Source organism: Ptychodera flava, chromosome 5 (assembly GCF_041260155.1).
Source record: "Ptychodera flava strain L36383 chromosome 5, AS_Pfla_20210202, whole genome shotgun sequence".
In the NCBI taxonomy this organism is placed as follows: Eukaryota; Metazoa; Hemichordata; class Enteropneusta; family Ptychoderidae; genus Ptychodera; species Ptychodera flava.
In genome coordinates, this window is record NC_091932.1 from 13,659,987 (window position 1) to 13,679,475 (window position 19,489).

Sequence of the window (19,489 nt, forward strand, 5' to 3'; positions counted from 1 at the left end):
TCAATCACATTCTTTGATTTCGAGAACCATCTCATATCTTAAAGAATAAGACATTTCACAGTATAAGGTGGGTGACCATGGAAAAGTAAAAATATTGCCATCTTCTCTGTACAACTCTGTATCTTATAGGTAACGGTGAAAAGATAAGCAACTTTATTGAACGAAAGAATGTTACCATTTTACTTTTTGAGATATATCTCGTAGAAATGCACCATATTCTTGGATTTAATCCAGCTGACTAAGACTGAATGAAGCACAGCCATTTCCTTTCAGTGAAGGTTGCGAAAACGTTTATTTACAAATATATAATGGATGGTTCATACGGAACAACTACTTTACATATTAGATTGTACATTGTACAGAAAGAATTCTGAGAACTGTCATTTCCGACAGATTAATAAGTTCAATACAGAATAAAAGTAGAAAGAACTAGGTAATTTCACTCAGGCTGTTTTCTAACTTCCTAGAAAAATTTCCAATCAAATGTGCGTTGATTGCATTCGTAAATCACGATGTTTAAATTTATCAAGGATCTCATTTAAAGTAGGAAGAAGTTAGATCATGGCAAGAGACTAAGCGAAGAGAAGGGAACGCAAGCAGAGATATCGTTTCCATAGGACCAGTAAATGTAACTTTTTATGGTTGTTTCACTATTTTTGTTTTTAATGTCAACAACAGTTTCATATTCTCCTTCCGAAAGCATGTTGAAATACTCAGTATTCAACTTGCCAACTCAGCCTGTACACGTTAGACTGCGTTGTCATTGTTGACAAGTGAATTCTGGTCCGGACTAGACTTCAAATGCAACGGAAACAGTACATTTTACATGCTGTGAGTCGGTGCTGTGTTAACAAGTAGTTGGTGTCCAAACATATTTTAGAGAATGGAACTTGTAATTGACATACACAACAAAAATATTTTTAAAAAATCAAATCAACAAAAGTTGCAGCTAATGGCCCTTTAATCACGGTCAACTTAGGAAATCGTTGAGTTTGGAAAGGAAAACGCTTGTTTGTGTCCACTTTTCTTAACCAGTAACACACAAAGACAGATAGACAATCCATTTACAAAAATTCTCCACTTAATAATTACAAGAGTTATGGAAAACTCTTTCACTAATTGTCGGTTCATCCGTACAGATTGTCTATATAAGGACGGAACATGAATGACTAATATAGTTTATTTAATTAATGTTGAATGCACCTTGGGAATAAATATTCGAACTCCAAAATTCTTTTAGAAATTCTGATCGATCACTTGTGGGGGCCAATTTAAGTTCTTGGAATAGATAAACAATTTTTTTGAAAATGGAAAAGTTTCTTTAACCCGATAGAGTTAACACAGTGATGGCGGCCATTTTGAATTTCAAATATCGGGTCAAAAAATCAGGTAATTTGTTTCTCTAGTACCACACTTTGCGCGGTGACCCCTGATTTTTATACTTGACTTGATAAGAGTATGGTTGGAAAGTTTCGTTTGGGGAAATTTTTAACAAAGAACGCAGTGAGACTTCGATAATGAGGTAAAGATGGTGTCTCTTTGTAGAAATTGCGATTATAGAAATAACTGACGACGCGCTGACCATTAACGTTTATTTATGGGCAAGGGCGAGAGGAAAGCTAAAAAATAACTAGCGAGGCTTACCGAGCCCTTTAATTTGGCTTTCCTCTCGCCCTCGCCCATAAATAAACGTTAATGGTCAGCGCGGAGTCTGTTATTTCAATCATTATCAACGAACTCCGAAAAACCTTCAAACTTTACGAAAATTTCCCCGTGCGAACGACAACTGGGCCCTAGAACCTGTCAGTGAGTAGTGCGCGCGCTGCAAAAATTTTGCAAATCCGGAGATGTTTGTGAAAAAAGTGTCTAAACTTGGCCCACAAATGCTCCATTTTATTTTGTGGTTGATTATGATCTTTGTACAAATCACAATTTTCGTTTTAGCAGTAAAGTTACTATGTTTACTATATTATTCGTATTCACGGGCATGAAAGCAAACCATTACTATAGAAATAACGGGCGACGCGCTGACCATTAACGTGTATTTATGGGGCAAGGGCGAGAGGAAAGCCCAAAATTAACGGGCGAGGCTTGCCGAGCCCGTTACTTTGGCTTTCCTCGAGCCCGCGCCCACAAATAAACATTAATGGTCAGAGGGGAGTCTGTTATTTCCATTATATTATCAGCGAACCCAAGAAAACCGTCAAAATTTCCGAAAATTTCAGGAGCGAATGACAACTATGCCCCAGAAACTAAGCAATACGCGACGCACTGTCACGCGCGCTGTAAAAAATGGCAAATCCGGATATGCTTTCTGAAAAAAGTATCTCAACTTGACCTACAAGTGCTCCATTTTATTTTTGATTGATTATGATTTACATTTGAGCTGTAAAGTTACGATACTTTGAGTTGTTAATATAATTATTCATATTCACGGGCATGTAAACAAATCATTACTGTGTATTTTGTGGTCAGTCACGTGGTTCAGCTCGACCAATCAAAATGCGACGGGCAGGGCATGGTAATATAATGTGTATTTGTGGGCAGTCACGTGGTTCAGCTCGACCGATTAAAACGCAATGGACAGGGCATGGTAATATAATTCAAAATAGAAGCTTCTATCTTTTGCTGTCGGAAATAAATCAGTCATCAGACACCTAGCTTTAATTTGTAATGTAATGAGCCTGCTTCTTTTTATTTCACAAAGTTATTTCAGAAACGATACTGCAAGGCGTAATCATTTTGTTTTGCTCTTTTTTCACTAAATCTAAATGCATACTGAGAGAAGATAATTTACTCATGTATGTGATAAGTAAAGTTGACGAGATGTAAAATAAAGAAATATACTACACTTGATCATGTTTCAATTTTCTATTAAACCGATTAAGTTTTTTTAAAGCAAGGGAAAGAAATTTCACGACGCATGTGTTTCTATACCAACCATAACTTCGTGCCTTTAATTGATTAATATTATTTTTTATTAATTTTACCCATATATAAATGATACAGAAATGTACATGATAAACACTTGTAATCTATATACATGAATATAGAGAGGTCCAAAATCAAACGAAAACAAAAACATTTCACAGTCAATGCAAAGTAATGGCGGTCCGGTGCAAGTTTGTGAGGTAGTCTGAGAAATTAATTTACTACTGTCCAAATGTAGCTAATAGAACTTACAGACAGTTAAAAAAACCCGAAGAATCAGTTTATCAAAGTATCTTAAAGGACGACATTGTAACCTATTATTATACATATATTATACCGCGAGAAACAATCATTTGATAACTCGCTCTTTCCATCACATGGCATGCGTGTGCACAGAGATAATAATAAATAGGTGTCAAATAAAAACCCACAATAATGAAATTTGTTCTTTAAACAATGGAGAGTATGTAAGAATTAAAACAAATGTCAGTCCATATATTATTATGTTAAAGTTGTTAGAATTTCCACTCGTATCTTTACACGTGCTATATGCAATGAATAACCCTGCAGACCAAAACAGTGGGTGTGACAGTTTTATTTATATGCTAGCCCATTTTCATTTATAATGCACAATTCGGGACAGATGAATATTCCACATTGATAAAGAATCATTAGCATAAAATTTCGATACCGAAACAATGCTCATTAATATAATTTGCATAAATTAATACTAATCTGTCCCGTATCTTGCACGAATAGCATTTTCACGGCACTGCGCTCGTAGCAACAAAGGACGTATCGTTCACTTTGTTTAACCCCGACCAGCGAGGGCAAAACACCTCGCAAAATCCACGGCGAAACTGTTTGTACTTGAAGGCGTATATTATGGGATTGATGACTGAGTTTGAAAAGGCCAACAGGACGAAGAAGCTGTAGTACACACTGTCGTACTCTACGGGGGCGCCAATGTTGAAGAACAGAAAGAGAAACTGGTTGGGCGTCCAGCAGATGGTGAAGGCTAACATGACCACCAACAGGACCCGTATTACTTTCTTACGGGCATGAAGGAGGGTCGCTGCCGGGCCAGTGTCGATGGCGGACGCGTTGTTTGTGGTTAGCTGCTCGGCGCTGTTTTTCAGACTTTTAACAATCTTGAAGTAACACCAAAACATGATGACGATGGGAATTAAGTAAGTGGACAGAAAGCTCACCACGCCAACGATGACACTGGCCGATTTGTTTGGCCACGAAAACTGGCAAGCTCGGACGCCGTCGACCGTTGTGAAATCATGGAAAAACACGAATTGTATTTCGGAGAAAAATGATATCCCCCATGTTGCCCCAATCATGATGGCGGCCGTTTTGGCAGTAAATTTCTGCTGGTATACGAAAGGGTGGACGATTGCAAAGTAGCGTTCCAGAGTTACAGCGACAAGATTGAATACCGAGCATTTAATGCCGACCCAAAACAGAAGTTGACTCTCCCATATACGGCAGTACAGAACCCCAGCAAACCCCGGCGGGTACACGACTGTGACGGCGCTAAGTAAATATCGGTTAAAGATCAACAGTAGCGACGTCCAGCCATCAGCCACTGCCAAGCTCATGATGAAGTAATTTGTCATTGATTTCATGTATTTGCTGCCCAGCACAATTATGCAAACCAGTATATTGCCGATGCTGCCAATAATTCCTAGCGCCAGTTCGCAGTTCTTGACCCAGTCGACAAACGGCCCTGTCTCGCTGGTTGAAGTTATGTTCGGTGACGCAGTGATATTGTCCTCCATCGTGTCATTCAAGTCCTGTACAATGCTTGTCGGCAGAATAAACAGTTGGATGAATTCTATGTCGTCCCCTTCAGGTGATGACAGAGAGAAATGATGAGAGTCTACTTGAACTTGAACTTCCTCTCTGGTCTGGAACAGAAATGGAAATTAATAAGCGATAGCCTTTGACAACATGTGTACGGTCGTTCACCTTCCCTGTACCAGGGACAGTTAAACAAGTAAAAAAGAGCTTTTCAGCCATATGCTTACGTCGGAAATTCAACAGGTTTAGACGAATAATATTTTGAAGCCGGGAGTCTGTTCCAAGATTGCCTTTGAATTTGATCTCAAAGTGCCCCTCCCGACACATTGATATCAGCGGCGAAATGTAGGATAAGTGGCCATATTAAAATTGACATTTTACTGAAGGGGAACTGATATTTGAGTTTAAAGAGTCAAGATCCGAGAGGAAAGTACGCGTATACATCCATGAACTTGATTGAGACTGTTATTAAGGTTCGAGTGGGTTTCTATCCTTTGAAGGAGAAATTATATAGTAAATATCATGACGCATTTTCTCAAAAAGGTCTGAAACTTCTGTGTGCGTATGTGTCTTGCCAATTGCATAGTGGTTCTTTGCAGATAATGAGAGTATCTCCCAAAACCACGGCGCTTCTTGTAAGTGGTCTAAAGTCGAACGACGGGCGACGAAGATAGACACGTGATAAATCTAATCATATGAGCGTCGCTCTGTTTCAAAAGGTCGGCGAAACCCATAGAAATACAACTTCTTTGGACAAATGCGTGAAATTTCAACTCATGAGCAGAAAAGGTATATTTAGAACCGCCGGTTCGATAATTAAACATTTGTCGGTCTGATTCAAAGGCGGTATCCCTCTATCAGTGCACGACGTCTCATCAGAAGCGATACAACAATATTTGAGGTCCAAATCTTCCTACAAATTACTGTAATTCAGAGCCATATCTTGTCATGCTGTAGAAAATGGCCGAGGCAATTTTGTTGAAAACGTGACTGATGCACGCATGCGAGATTGCAATTCAATAGTCACGATATGCAGTTCGCTTTCATGGCTAACTTATTTCTTTGCTGGTTTTGCTGGTCTGGTTTTAGGTTCTATAAATACTTTTATCTCGGACTTAGACCCCCATGATCCTTATTCCTAATTCAGAGCCCAGGTCACCGTTTGCGCATGTCCAAATTTTCTGTGTTGACCCATCGAGAACCGTGCCCAAGAGCCGCAAGGGCTATAACGTCATTGTGATTATACGATTTGACCGTAACAAAATTTTCTCCCTATCGATTAAAATTTCAGGCAATAGAACAATTGTGATGACCTATGGGAGATTCCTATGTTCAAACAGAGAGAAAATCTTCATTCGGCTCTGTTCGCATCTACTGGTTTCTTTCTCAGACTAGGTCAGGTTATTTGCTCAATGCTTTTGAAGTTGTAAGGACTGAACAGTCAAGCACCGCGAGACGCTCTTTGAAACAGTTGCCCTGACACCAGCCCTTGTAAGACAAAATATCGCAAATAATTCAGTAAGACTATAGACGGTGAATATCGAAATTCAACTCAACTGTCTATGCTGAGACTCGTATCTCGCACATATTCAATTGTAAGTTACGACCCACGCCCTTCAAACTGTTCAAAGTCGGCATAAGACAAAATCTTTGATGTTTTCTAAAGCGTACTTACTCAGACAATAGTCTTCAAAATATCTCAGTAATCAATCGTGTATAGTCGTTCTCAGATAAAGGCTTTCAAAGGATTCAACGGTCTGTCATCTAGCTGGCAGTCCGATACCATTTAATAAAGACTAGAAAAGAGATAAAGAAAACTATTATTAAATAATTCCACCGCTTTGATATGTTTATATCTTTTGAATAGGAAAATTACCTGTATCTGTACCGAAATATTGCACGGTATTTAAATAAATTATCGGCGGAGTGAATTACACTTGGTACTCTCTACCAAGCAATAGGACCGTCTTTATCAAAAGGAATGTCTTCCTATATTTTATGAAGGAGAGCACCCTGGAATATGCAGATGACAACCATGGGGCAGATCGGAACAATTAGTTTTAGATGGCCCTCGGTGTCTCATATCGAACAGGTAGCTGAGGCATTACGTCTTCTACAGTTTTTTGTATTCTGCATGTGCGGGTGAGTAACAATACCAAAAAGACTCTCGCGGACCCATAATAACAAATGGTGATATCGTTGACCATTAAAAAGAACTGATTTTCAGGAGCATTAAGCTTACAGTTCTTTCGATGGTTATCATTTTTTGGGTGTATTTATGTATAACAGATAGATCGTTTGCCTCAAATAAAGCAGGAGAGAGAGAGACAGAGACAGAGACAGACAGACAGACAGACAGACAGACAGACAGACAGACAGACAGACAGACAGACAGACACAAACATGCAGATAGAGACAAGGACAGACAAAAGTAGAGAAGTAGAATAGAGAGACAGAGCGTGTGCGTGTGTTAAGATTTAAAAAACATTGAACGATAGGTCTTGTTGCTGAAATTTGATCGTTTTGTTTTTGTTTTCTGTCGTGTTTACTTAGAACTTAAAGCAAACTTCATGAAAAAGGTAACATTAGTACATCAGTGTTTTTTGCAAGCGAAGGGGGCGAAAATAGCGACAGGAAGTTATGTTAACCTTGGTCGATGTAGGACCATCAGAGTCAAGTCAAGTAAAGGATTAAATATCACAGTTGCGAATTTTCCAAACTTCTAAATATATCTTCCTCCATTGGGTACCTGTTCAGCACTACATCACATTATTTCAAGTGTATCACTATCAGTTAACGTTCAAATTATGGTAAGACATGATATGACATGAAATTATACGATTAACATCACATCATCCGAAGTATATATGGCTGTAGGTTACACAGATAACACTGGGTCGCGGCGTAATGCTACGACTAGCTACGGTATCGTGCCAAATCGCAACGACTGATTTTAATATTCATATGTGAATCGCTTCCTGCAGAATGTTCCAGTATGGTTTCCATACTCACTACAGATAATAAATCTTGCTACTCGGGGGTATTTTAAAACGTTTGCTCAAAGTTTTAAAAGGCAGCTGGCGAAAGAAATAGGTCTACAAGGACGAGGTGGTGATCAATAATCGAATGCTTCGCATAGCAATATTTTCCACCCTCATCAGTTTTCTCACAAACATGAATTTCGGAACTACACCTAATTGGCTCTAATATTCACTGACCGTGAATGAGCATCGCCGAAGGGCAATTAGTCAGAAAATCATAAACTCTGATTGATTAAGGGACAGCGAATCAATGTCAGGTAATGTGGTATTCTGACTTTTTGTCCTCGATATGAAAATCGTTTTCTCCGTTCCGTCAGAGTATCACCATTCACAATATTATCTTCATTAAAATTGAGATTCATTTTTGCTTGGTTGTCGGTAAATTCCATTGGACGAGCACTTACCCCCTCTTTTCGGGCGTTAAGGAGACAAGAATCCAGTGTGACACGATCGATACCGATTAATTGGAGTAGAGTGTGATAGTTTGGCCTTACGTACCTTAGATTCTTAACGAAGAGATTGAAAGCCGAATCGATTCAGAAATAAGAACAGCCAGAAGGTAGCTTCATTTTCAGTCACCCGTTCAGCTAACGGGGTCACATCGATTTGATTTCCGTGACGGTTGCGCTTTAAGATTAGAAAGGTAACGTGCAACCATCACTTTTAACTTGACCATTGAGTCCCCTGAAAATATTGGTCAACAGTGTCTTAGCCAGGGCCCCGAATTTATCGCCGAGATGAAACGTGATTCAGTTGTGTTGTTTTCAAGAGGAATGGAGTCGAATTAATGAAACGCCAAAAATGTCTACAGACAGATTGAGAGATACTCGTGGGGATTTAGAAACAGTCTGACCATAATACAACGAAATCTGCATTCAATCAATGGACGGAACTCGTTTTACGAATTTCTGATGTATTATATTCTTAGGTTTAATATCAACAGGTAAACTGACGATCAAGATTTGGTGAGATCTAGAGTTTTTGCGGCGCAATAAGCTATCGTTCAGCATGTATAAGTCACAGCAAAATCCATTCCTCATTTGCTCTCTTGTTTTTCTCTTATCATGATCCAAATTCTGCGATGGTATGGTCATGAAAACAAAGTAATAAGATTCTGATTACCCTGGGATAAAATCAGTTCGAAGTCTGAGCAATAAATGGCTAGAATTATGTTCATTATGTACCCAGCAAGGTTATAGCTATTATGACAGAAATTTCTGTACAAGGTTCACGGTTACAAGTAACCTGATTGTGAATGACACAGAGATTCACCATTTTTAAATGGTTGCCCTAAAGAAAAAGTCTACTCGCTGGACGAATCACGAATCTCTGGGCGTTTGAAAAAAATATTTTACGAAGCAGACTATTGCGCGCTCTCGGCGGGCATAAAATATTCATTTAAACTTTTGCAACGGGTTAATCCCTGTACTTAATGTATAAATGACGTTTGATATATGTACATGAAAAAGTCAATTCCCCGATAGAAGAAGACGTACTATCAAGATCATTATCCTTGCCTGCCGGCCTGAAGAAGATTGTATTCCCCGAAATGAAAAAGAGAGGCCGGTGAGCATTGAACTTAATAAGAAAGATAATTAGGATGCGAATGTGCCCTTTTATTCATAGACGTTCAAGGCTATTGCGTCATGGAAATATAACTTTGTACTTGAAGTTATCTTATGTTGATGATGCTCTGCTTTTGCATCAAGTACATCTTTATGCATATACTATATATATATATATATATATATACATATATATATATATATATATATATATATATATATATATATATATATATATATATATTATGCGAAATAAAAACAATTTTAGAGGTCAGGAGATTGCATAGTTTAAAAACAGGGTAAAATAGTCTCATAGGTTTCTTTACATACATAAAATTACATAAGATCACGGCCGGGCAAATACATGTGAGGCATGTTGGCCATTGTTACGGACATCCAGAACTGCCTTCCTACGACAAAGTTATCTTATGGGAACCTACCCACAGTCACCGAAGTCGTGGAAGAATTATTAAAACTATGCTTCATGGGTTGTTGTCAGTGGCACAACTGACATCAACTAAGGAGCTGCTCAAGGTCATAAGTGAGCTTGAGCGTGAGGTTTCGCATGCTATCTATCGTTCGTTACTCAAAGGGAGCATCCAGCTAATCCATGGTCAACGTACAGTAGTAGTAGTAGCGGGACTTTACAGGCATGGGAAGATTGCCAAATTCTTGCTTGGAGAATTCAATGATTAACTCGTATAGCTAGTCGACATGACAACTATATTCCACCATCTACGGAGAAAAGGGAGGTACAAAATCCGCAACTTAGCGAGTCGCATCAAACTGCCATTTTATGGTCAGGTTTCTTGACAGTAACGACGCAGAATTATCAGCGTACTTGTCGATACTTGATCATGTAATCGCTGCCATGGCAAAAATTTTTGTCTGTTTGTGAAAGTACCTGCACACATTCATCTTTTCATTGTTTAGGCATTTCTGGCGTTAAACTCCTGTATAAACTAAAATTTCACTTATCACTTCTGTAGTCTTATGTGTTTTACCTGTAGAAATGCGCCATATTGAAAATGTGGTTGACCGCTTGAAACTTTTTATGACTCACTTAGGTAGAAAAACATATTTTAGGTATCGAGAATTAAAACACAGCTCTGTATTCACGAATGCATTCAGGCAGCCCTTCGTACACATACAATGATTAACAATTAAGGTGCTTAAGAGTCGACTGCATTCGCTATTGATAATGCCAAAGTGGAGCGAAATCGCAACCGGTTGGCGTGTAACTAGTCCCTTCAAACGAATATGAAAACCCCGTAATACTGTTTTTTAATCTAACGGATATAGAATTACAAAATCATAACATTCTATCGTGTATCCCATCACAATGTCTGTAGGAACATGTAGCAAATCATTAAAAAATGTTTGCAGGACAATCTTGAAGATTGTCGTGACGATTTTAAAATGCCATGAAGACGCCTGCTGTGTACCAGGAGACATCTAGAGACAAGAATGAATTATTGAAAAGTGCCTAAAATTAGCGGATTCTATCGTCTTCCTTTACTATGAGGGGAAATCGAGGGTCAAAATTCCGATTGTCTCCATTATCTGATATCACTTAGTCGCTTTTAACCTTCGATGTGCATAATCAATTACTATACTTATTGCACAGGCGCAGGCGCATAAGGGCGATCACAATTGATGTCGACACAATAGAAAGAAGCATACCCGCACTTGTTGAGCCGACAATTAAGTGATTACGCGTACAATCACGGCAGCGTCATTTATAGTACTTCGCGTTAAGGTGTAATACTCCTCGTGAACAGATATTCGAACTCTCAAATTTGTTCGATACTTTTCTTGTCTACCGCTTGTACAGACTTTTTAAAGCTGTTAGAGTATGGTATTTTCACCTTCTTAATTTTTCGAAAATCGGAAAATTTTATTTTCTCTAATAGAGTTAACTCAGGGACGGCGGACATTTTGAATTTCGAAATATTCAAATCACTAGTTCCAAACTTTACACAGTGAACCCTGATCGTTAATCTTCATTTGGTAGGAGGATCGTTGAGTTTCAATGATGAAAGTTTGAACAAAATTTTCAGCTTTTACGTTTGAGGCACATCTACGTTAATAAGGTGACGTGGCTATGCTTACACAATAAATGAAAGAAGAATATAGATAAATACTCATTCATCCCAGATTATGTTATTGTACGTTACGTTCTCAAATAAAGGTGAGATTAACAATATTCAAAACCCGTTTCTTAAGGATAATAAAAATGTTCTTTCATATCCCTTTCTGACTACAGGTTTGCTGTAATTCGTCTCGGTACTTATAAGTTATTCCCCTGTGTTAACTGAACTACAATAGATTTCAAACCCGGGCCGAATACAATTACACTGACGTATTCGCTATCTTTGTCACTCTGAGTAGTATACTTGAAACCTGAGTTTGACAAACACGACCATTTTCCGCCCGTTATCTGTGAGAACCGAGTTGGGGTTTTTAATCGATGGCATTGACCAACATACTTTAAAAAAAACGAAAATTCGTCCAAAAGTGGAAGAGATTAAAATTCTGAGCCAATTAAGATACGACCTCAAACTGTTGTTACTTGCACTTTTGATATGTTGACTTACCGGGAAGAAAATCTATTGTTTAGGAGAGTGCTGTTTCAATATTTTCAATTGCACAAATTAGAAATGCGTATCAATGTATCATCATGAATTCAAATATTGTAGAGCATGTTCATGGTTTCCCGGGTTCCAAGGACAGCCAGCGAGCTTTCTCTGCGACCAAGGTCAACTTCCACTGGAGATAAAACCCGTCTCGACTTTCTTGTGAAATGAAAGTGGGTTATAACAAGGGTTATAGAAACCTGTACGCACACTAAGGTTTCGATGCGGCTTACGCTGTGCCGAAGATGCACGAAATTTTGGAATTGTCAATTGCGCTATGGTAATGAGTGGTTTTATCACAATTATAGTCGTTATTTTAAATTGTGGATTTGTTACTACTTACGTTTTACACTCTCTTCTAGGGAAAGTTTCCAGCAGCAGTCGGGACAGCGCACCGTGTATTCGAGGACGCGCAGATCTCTCTGTCACGGTCTGCACAAAGGCCAAGGTACAACCACACATGATGGAGAAGGTGCGGGTTATTTTCATATCAGGGGGTGCCACATTTCCATCACCTGCTGCAAAGTTCTCATTATCAAACATCCTAATTGACTGCTAATTGTCGATTAATTGTTGTATTCTCCACGCCACGGCAAAATGTGTAACGTAACGTAAGCTAATTTATTCTCTGAAATCAGACTGAGAATTTCGGAGTCTATTCTATCTCCCTCCCGAATGACAAAGGAACTACTCAACTCAAAGGCGTCAATGTCAAAATTCTAAATTATGATATATCTCATCCATAATCTTTGTTGTGATATCTCATTTTACAGTTCCATGAGATGTGTTACGTTGGTGCTGATGCAGAAAGGGCAAGTTCGGCTTGAACAATATTTTGCACGATTACGCAAACAATTATAACAGTCGGGCAACTGTTACCTTGACAGTGACTGTTTACAAATTTGCATATTATGTAAACTGTAAACGAAGATAGTGATGTCTTCTATGAGCAATATGAGTCGGTGAGGAAATCGATAAGGTTTGTTCAATCAAACCGACTTCCAAACTGGAAAAAAATCGAATTTTTCTCCACGCCAATATCAAGCCTGCATCAAAAGTTTGAGAAAATACAATGAGGACTGTACATGAATACAGTTCAGAGATGCCGAATATTTCGACGCGATCCGCCATAGAAATCGAACGCAATCTTCCCGTAATTAGGCAAAATTTTACAGAAAACGAGGATACTTTGACATTCGGTAAGACGATTTTAGTCTTCCTGGATATTTGCCTCTTGTTGAGATTGTCATCATATTCTAAGAAATCTGGCATTCAGTTCCGCATAGAGTACTACCGATGTTACTTCCGGTCTCAATTCAGCACAGAGCATCTATAGCTATTCAGGTGTGCGGCATTTTTTTTTCCAAAACTGCGTTTATTGTTGGGAAAACCTGTTTCAGCATATCACGCTAGCTGTTTTGCACGGAAAGGGGAACTTTGGTGATTCACATTGAACTATCTATTGAATGCACTGTCATAACAGGCCATATGAAACACTACATAGAAGATATTGTCAAGTCGACCACACGTTGAAAAGTTGTTAAAATTAGAACAACAACAATTTGCGCATTGGCAGGGCTCGAAATAGATTGTTTTCAAGTTTTACTCAAACTGCACCAGCTTCCACTGCCCGCATAATACCAGAGTTACACCGGTAGCTCATCAAAAAGATTTTCCAAGTCATCCTTCCCATCATGCCATTCGCGGTCTTCTTCTCGAATTCACGGAGTATGGCCCATCAAACGTGGAGTATTAGGCTAGGTATGCTAACATAAGATCGCGTTTTCACCAGACCCCTTGCACCGTGGTGAGGTGTAGCCTCATGCTTTTGTCAGTCAATTTATAGTTGGATTTGAAATAAACTATGTAAATTTTGCCAGTTTAAATGACCAAATGTACCACATGATTCAACAGTTTTGGCAAAGATCAGAATATATGCTGATTGATTTCTACATACACATGTGTATACTTTGGCCTGGCTATCTACCTGCGCAAAGGTATAGTTATTGACATGCAAAGTGCAGCTTCCATGTGGGTAATTTGAGTCCTGGATGGTCAAGAGCTCTGTTCGCTTCAGTGCTGAGTCACTTGGAAAACTGCGCAAAGTAAAGAGCTGATATGCACTTAAATGCGTCATCTGCTGATCGTCTGATGTAGTGAACATCAAGTAAATCTGGTAGTTAAAAAACATTATTTAAAGTAACCCAAATGAGGTGAGATTTATTATATACTGTCCATGTAGATGATTTTATGTATCAAACTATTGCTTTAGGTCGTATTTCCCAAATATATATTGTTACACAAGTTAACAGGCTTGAAAACGTCTAATCTAATGGAAATAATCGGTGGCCCTAACTGACCGATGAAAGTGTTTCACATCGCAATGGCGCATGATACGGTTTTATGGGTTTTCTCCGTCATTGAACTTACAAGTTTTCTGTCGTCAGTTGCTAGTTTAGTCACAAGTAAATGAGTGTTTTTTCACCCACTTATTCATATGCCACTATTGACTATTTCAACTTTATCAGCTAATTGTTTCCAGAAATTAACTAATTAGTGAGTGCTAACAAGCAGCTCGATAAACTCATTACTGGCGAGGTATGATGATGTCACACAATAAGTGTCACACACAACAGAAACAATTTTAAAACATTTTTTGACAAAATTGAGCAGGGGCAAAAGTGATGGTCTACTGTGTGATTTTTCCTATGTGTTTCTAGCCGGTTATTAACCGCTGGCTGTGACAGTTGCAATTGGGACAAGCCCAAAATAACCACAACGCGAAATAAAAGGATGGTATACCTACGCCCGTAAACTATCTACCTCACTATAGGTTGAGCTTTGACGAGAAAATGGTTGTGTAGATGACAGTTGACCGTTCCGACGGTTTAAGTTAATCATCGAAGGTGCCTTTCTGTCACATAACAAAATGTCAAGATCAAATGGTTAAAGATTGGTCACATTCAGACTTCAGGTACACACAAGTCTGTAAATAATTTCCAATCGAAATGTAATGTGAGGGATATCTGAACTATTTCAAAATTTTAGTTTCGGAAGGTAAATTTTCAATTCCAGATTTAGATTTCAAATTTGAGTGAGCCTTCACATGAATAGGCATATTCCTTTTGCGTTCCAGCGATAATGGCACTTAATAAAACTATATCAGCGACCATTCTTTCACCAACAGTAAGATGTTTTGCTGCTTTGGGTTGTTGGGTTTTGGTTGTTTGTTTTTTGGGGGGTGGGGGTTTGTTTGTATTATCATGAATAGTTTATGTGGTTTTTATTCTAGGCAACAGTCACAAGGGTAGCAAAATGTTTTAGTGCATTCTGTAAAAAGTCACGACCCTGTTCACGCCAAAAATAAATGATATTGATCACGGTAATGGAATTGCGGAGTCATCGGTCAATATATAATAATATACAGATACACATTTGTACAGACTAACGTCACGGTGAACTCTGGTCGCTTGAAGCGGCACAATTTGGCGTGCACAACAAAAAGAGTAGATTCCAGCAAGAGTGACATTTTCATAACAAGGGAAATTGTTTGAATGCAAAAATGATCTGGCTTAAATATTGAAAAAAAGATGATGGGATGGCGGCGTTCACTTTGAGTTTCGAATAAATGCTTGGTAATATGTTTCTTGTACCAAACTTTGCAAGCAGACCCCTGATTTTTAATCTTGATTTGGTAAAGACTATGCTTCAAAGTTTCATCGAGGAAAGTTCAAGCAAAAGTAAAAGTTTTTCAATATCCAGACGCAACTACCTTACAGCGAAATATAAGTCTTGACCTCGCCAATAGAACTCAAACGGGCTATATACTCTGGCAAACAATGGCAGGATTTACACTGCTTCACTCTCCATTGCAAGGATCAGTCTCTGGAGGCACGATTCACCTTAGAAAGGTTTATCCATGTAGCACAGGGGACCTGAGATCATCCGTGTAGTAAATAGCAGCAGGCAAGCAATGGCAAAGGGACATGACATGCTTATCGGATCCGCATAATGTCAACCAATTGTTCCTGTTGTAGGATTCAAAGCATGTAAGATAGGGTATCTTGTAGCGTCAGTCAGAATACTATACTTAAGAAGCCTTGGGTTAAAACACTTACTTTACCCTTCCTTTTTAATTCACCGTGCACCAAACTGATCGGAACTTTTCGGAAGCAGGCTGGCGGCATCGAGCGAGTCTTTCAGATTGGGACCATAATTTCTTCTCTATTTATTTAACAGCGGCTTTGTTTGCTTCGAGAATGTACATCAAATCGGATTTTACTGGCGCCAAGGTGACGACAACCGGTGTGGACTAAGACAAGCCTTCTTGACATGGAGATACCCAAAATGTTCTCATTTTGGAATCGTGATAGCAAACTTAAACTTAGACAAAGAACAGCTTTGCTGCTAGTCATTGAGCACACTGCATGACCTGTCCGCCTCGTTTCCCCTGTGGTGGTGCATTCAATAAACGTCTGACTATACAATTCAGACATCGGAGAGCAGTATTTGACAAAAATTTAAAAGTCATGATATCTAATCGCTAAAACTAATAGACTTGGTGAGTATGTAGACCTTCCTGCCGTATATTGTCTTAACCCTTTGAGCGCCAAAGTCAATTTTTGTCACCTTTATTTTATAAAATGTGCCCAGTCAAATTTTTTCAGATTTTTCCCAAAATTTCTGGCTAAGACATCTCTCACATCCTATCTTCACCTGGCCGCCAATACTCGATATAATTTTGAAACACTTTCCGCAATCTACTCAATTTGATGTCTCCAAAGTAAAATAAAATAAAAATAAAAATCGGGGTCACTGAGCAAATTTTGGTCCCACAGATACAAATTAACCTATATTTATCGATACTTTAGATTCAAAACTGCCGCCATCTTTGTGTTATCTCTACGGGGAAAAATAAAATTATCGATTTTCACAAACTAAGGTGGTTAAAACTTATAACCTTCAAAATGAGCCCCCACAAGTAGTAGGCCAAAAGAATATTGTACAAGTTTGAGAGTCCGAATATCTGTCCCTTAGACGCATTCTACCTTAAAGTGAAACTGGCTTTGCTGCTGCTTAAACTTAAATTGATATTCTGTTAATCGTATCAAGAATGCATTCATCCTAGTAATTCTAACAAATGGACAATAAAAACGAAAGCATGCTGCCTATATGGCATAACAATTGGCGATTCAACAAGTTGGCAATTCATAATTGCACTCTAAGATTGGTCGCAAGACGTACAATGAGGAGATCAGGAGAGTAATAGGCCTTGGAGATATTTGAACATTGAAGAGGTTTAATTTGATCCTCAGAGAGTGGTCTTTACGACGGAGCGAAAAGAACACTCCAAATGGAATCGTTTATGTTACCATGCGCCTTGAACGTGCAAGATTTAAACTTTAGCTCAAGCTTTAAACAAGCGACCTAGCGGCCGATATAGCTCCGCTGTGTTTATGTAGAGAATAACTATTTTTGACACATGTTGATGAAGAAGGTGGAAATCTTTGATAGCTCAATGCAGTGGCCAGAAAAAAGTAGCTAAAATAGCTGCAAAAATACACAATCGAAGATTTCATCATACTTTGAATATATCACATGGGATCATCCCTAAGAACATGTCAACCAAAGCTATCTCATGAGTAATTTTTTGGAGAATAAAATTTTCTGACCAAGAATGGCAACAATTGCCCCCAAAATAAAATTTGCAGATTTCATCATAATTTCAAAAGATCAAATTTAGTTCATCTATAGAAACCTGTATACCAAATTTCAAAGCTGTTAGAGCAGTTATGTTATGCTATGTTATATCAATTTATTAAAGTGTCATGTGTGGTCTTAAACAGCTTAGTTGCCTCACCCAGCCCCAAGGGCTTACAAGACACGAAACAGTATATTTTGAGAAACACATTTTTTAACCAAAAATGGAAAAAATTGACCCAAAAATTCAAAATTGCAGATTTCATCATAATTTTAATAAATATTATTTAGTTCATCTAAAGAAACCTGCATACCAAATTTCAAAGCTATCAGATGAGTAGTTTGGAAATACACATTTTTTGACCAAATATGGCAAAAATTGCCCCAAAAATACAAAATTACAGATTTCATCAGAAATTCCATATATATTACTAAGCTCATCTGTAGAAACCTGTATACCAAATTGCAAAGCTATCAGACCAGTACTTTATGAGAAACACATTTTTTGACCAAAAATGGCAAAAATTGCCCCAAAATTTAAAAATTGCAGATTTCATCATAATTTCCACAAATATCATCAAGGTGATCTGTAGGAACCTGTATACCAAATTGCAAAGCTATCAGATGAGTACTTTTGGAAATACACATTTTTTGACCAAAAATGGCAAAAATTGCCCCAAAAATACAAAAGTGCAGATTTCATCATAATTTCAATAAATATCATTTAGTTTATCTGTAGAAACCTGTATACCAAGTTTCAAAGTTATCAGATAAGTACTTTTGGAAATACACATTTTTTGACCAAAAATGGCACAAATTGCCCCAAAAATACAAAAATACAGATTTCATCAGAAATTCCATATATATTACTTAGTTCTTCTATAGAAACCTGTATACCAAATTTCAAAACTATCAGACCAGTACTTTTAGAGAAATACATTTTTTGACCAAAAATGGCAAAAATTGCCTTAAAAATGCAAATTTGCATATTTCTGCACAATTTGAACAAATCTGAAATAGATCATCACTACGGACATATGTTCCAAATATAAACGCTATCTGACTGGTAGTTTTGAAGAAGAAGATTTCTTTACCAAAAATGACAAATATGCAAATTTCACCACGATTTGAACAAATCTGACTGAAGTCACCCAAAATAAACTGCATATCAAATTTCAAAGCAATCGGACAAGCGGTTTCAGAGAAGAAGATTTTTTACCAAAAACACCAAAAAATGCCCCAAAAATACAAATATGCAAATTTCACCACGATTTGAACAAACTTAGGTGAGGTCACCCCAAGTGAGCTGCATATAAAATTTCAAAGCAATTGGACTTGCGGTTTGAGAGGAGAAGGCAATTGTTGACGGACGACGGACGACGACGGACGACGACGGACGACGGACGACGACGACGACGGAATATCAACCTATTTGATAAGCTCCGCGTCGCTGACAGCGGAGCTAATAAACTCAATGAAACTTTCAATCATTGTCTCACCAAATCAAGAACAAAAATCAGGGGTCATCTTGCAAAGTTTGGTACTAGAGAAACAAATCATCTAATACCGGCATTTGGAATTCAAAATGGCTGCCATCCCTGTGTGATCGCAATGAGCATAAACAAAATTTTCGATTTGAGAAAAAATGAGACAGTAACAATTTTTCTTACTCCGTGAGCTTTAAAATGAGCCAAAACAAGTGATGGATCACAATAGTATTGGAAAGATTTGCAAATCCGACCATCTGTCCCCGAGACGTATTTGACCTTAATTAAACACGGCAACAGCATTACCCGTGGTCTAAAAT

At 38.1% G+C, this 19,489-nt stretch overlaps 1 protein-coding gene across 3 annotated transcripts in view; it reads right to left on the reverse strand.

Moving 5' to 3' along the window:
- Window positions 1-1,030: 1,030 nt before the first annotated feature.
- Window positions 1,031-19,489, reverse strand: part of LOC139133075 (somatostatin receptor type 2-like) — a 28,808-nt gene continuing 10,349 nt past the window's right edge. The window contains exons 1-3 of one of the 3 annotated variants that reach the window (XM_070699477.1): window positions 12,326-12,431; window positions 6,416-6,536; window positions 1,031-4,847 (exon numbers count right to left, since the gene is read on the reverse strand). In XM_070699477.1, coding sequence (XP_070555578.1) covers window positions 3,696-4,718 — 1,023 coding nt within the window. In that variant the 5' untranslated portion in view covers window positions 4,719-4,847; window positions 6,416-6,536; window positions 12,326-12,431 and the 3' untranslated portion in view covers window positions 1,031-3,695. Of the gene's footprint in view, window positions 4,848-6,415; window positions 6,537-12,325; window positions 12,432-19,489 lie in introns of those variants that run through there. The other 2 variants (XM_070699478.1, XM_070699479.1) reach the window with 2 other exon arrangements.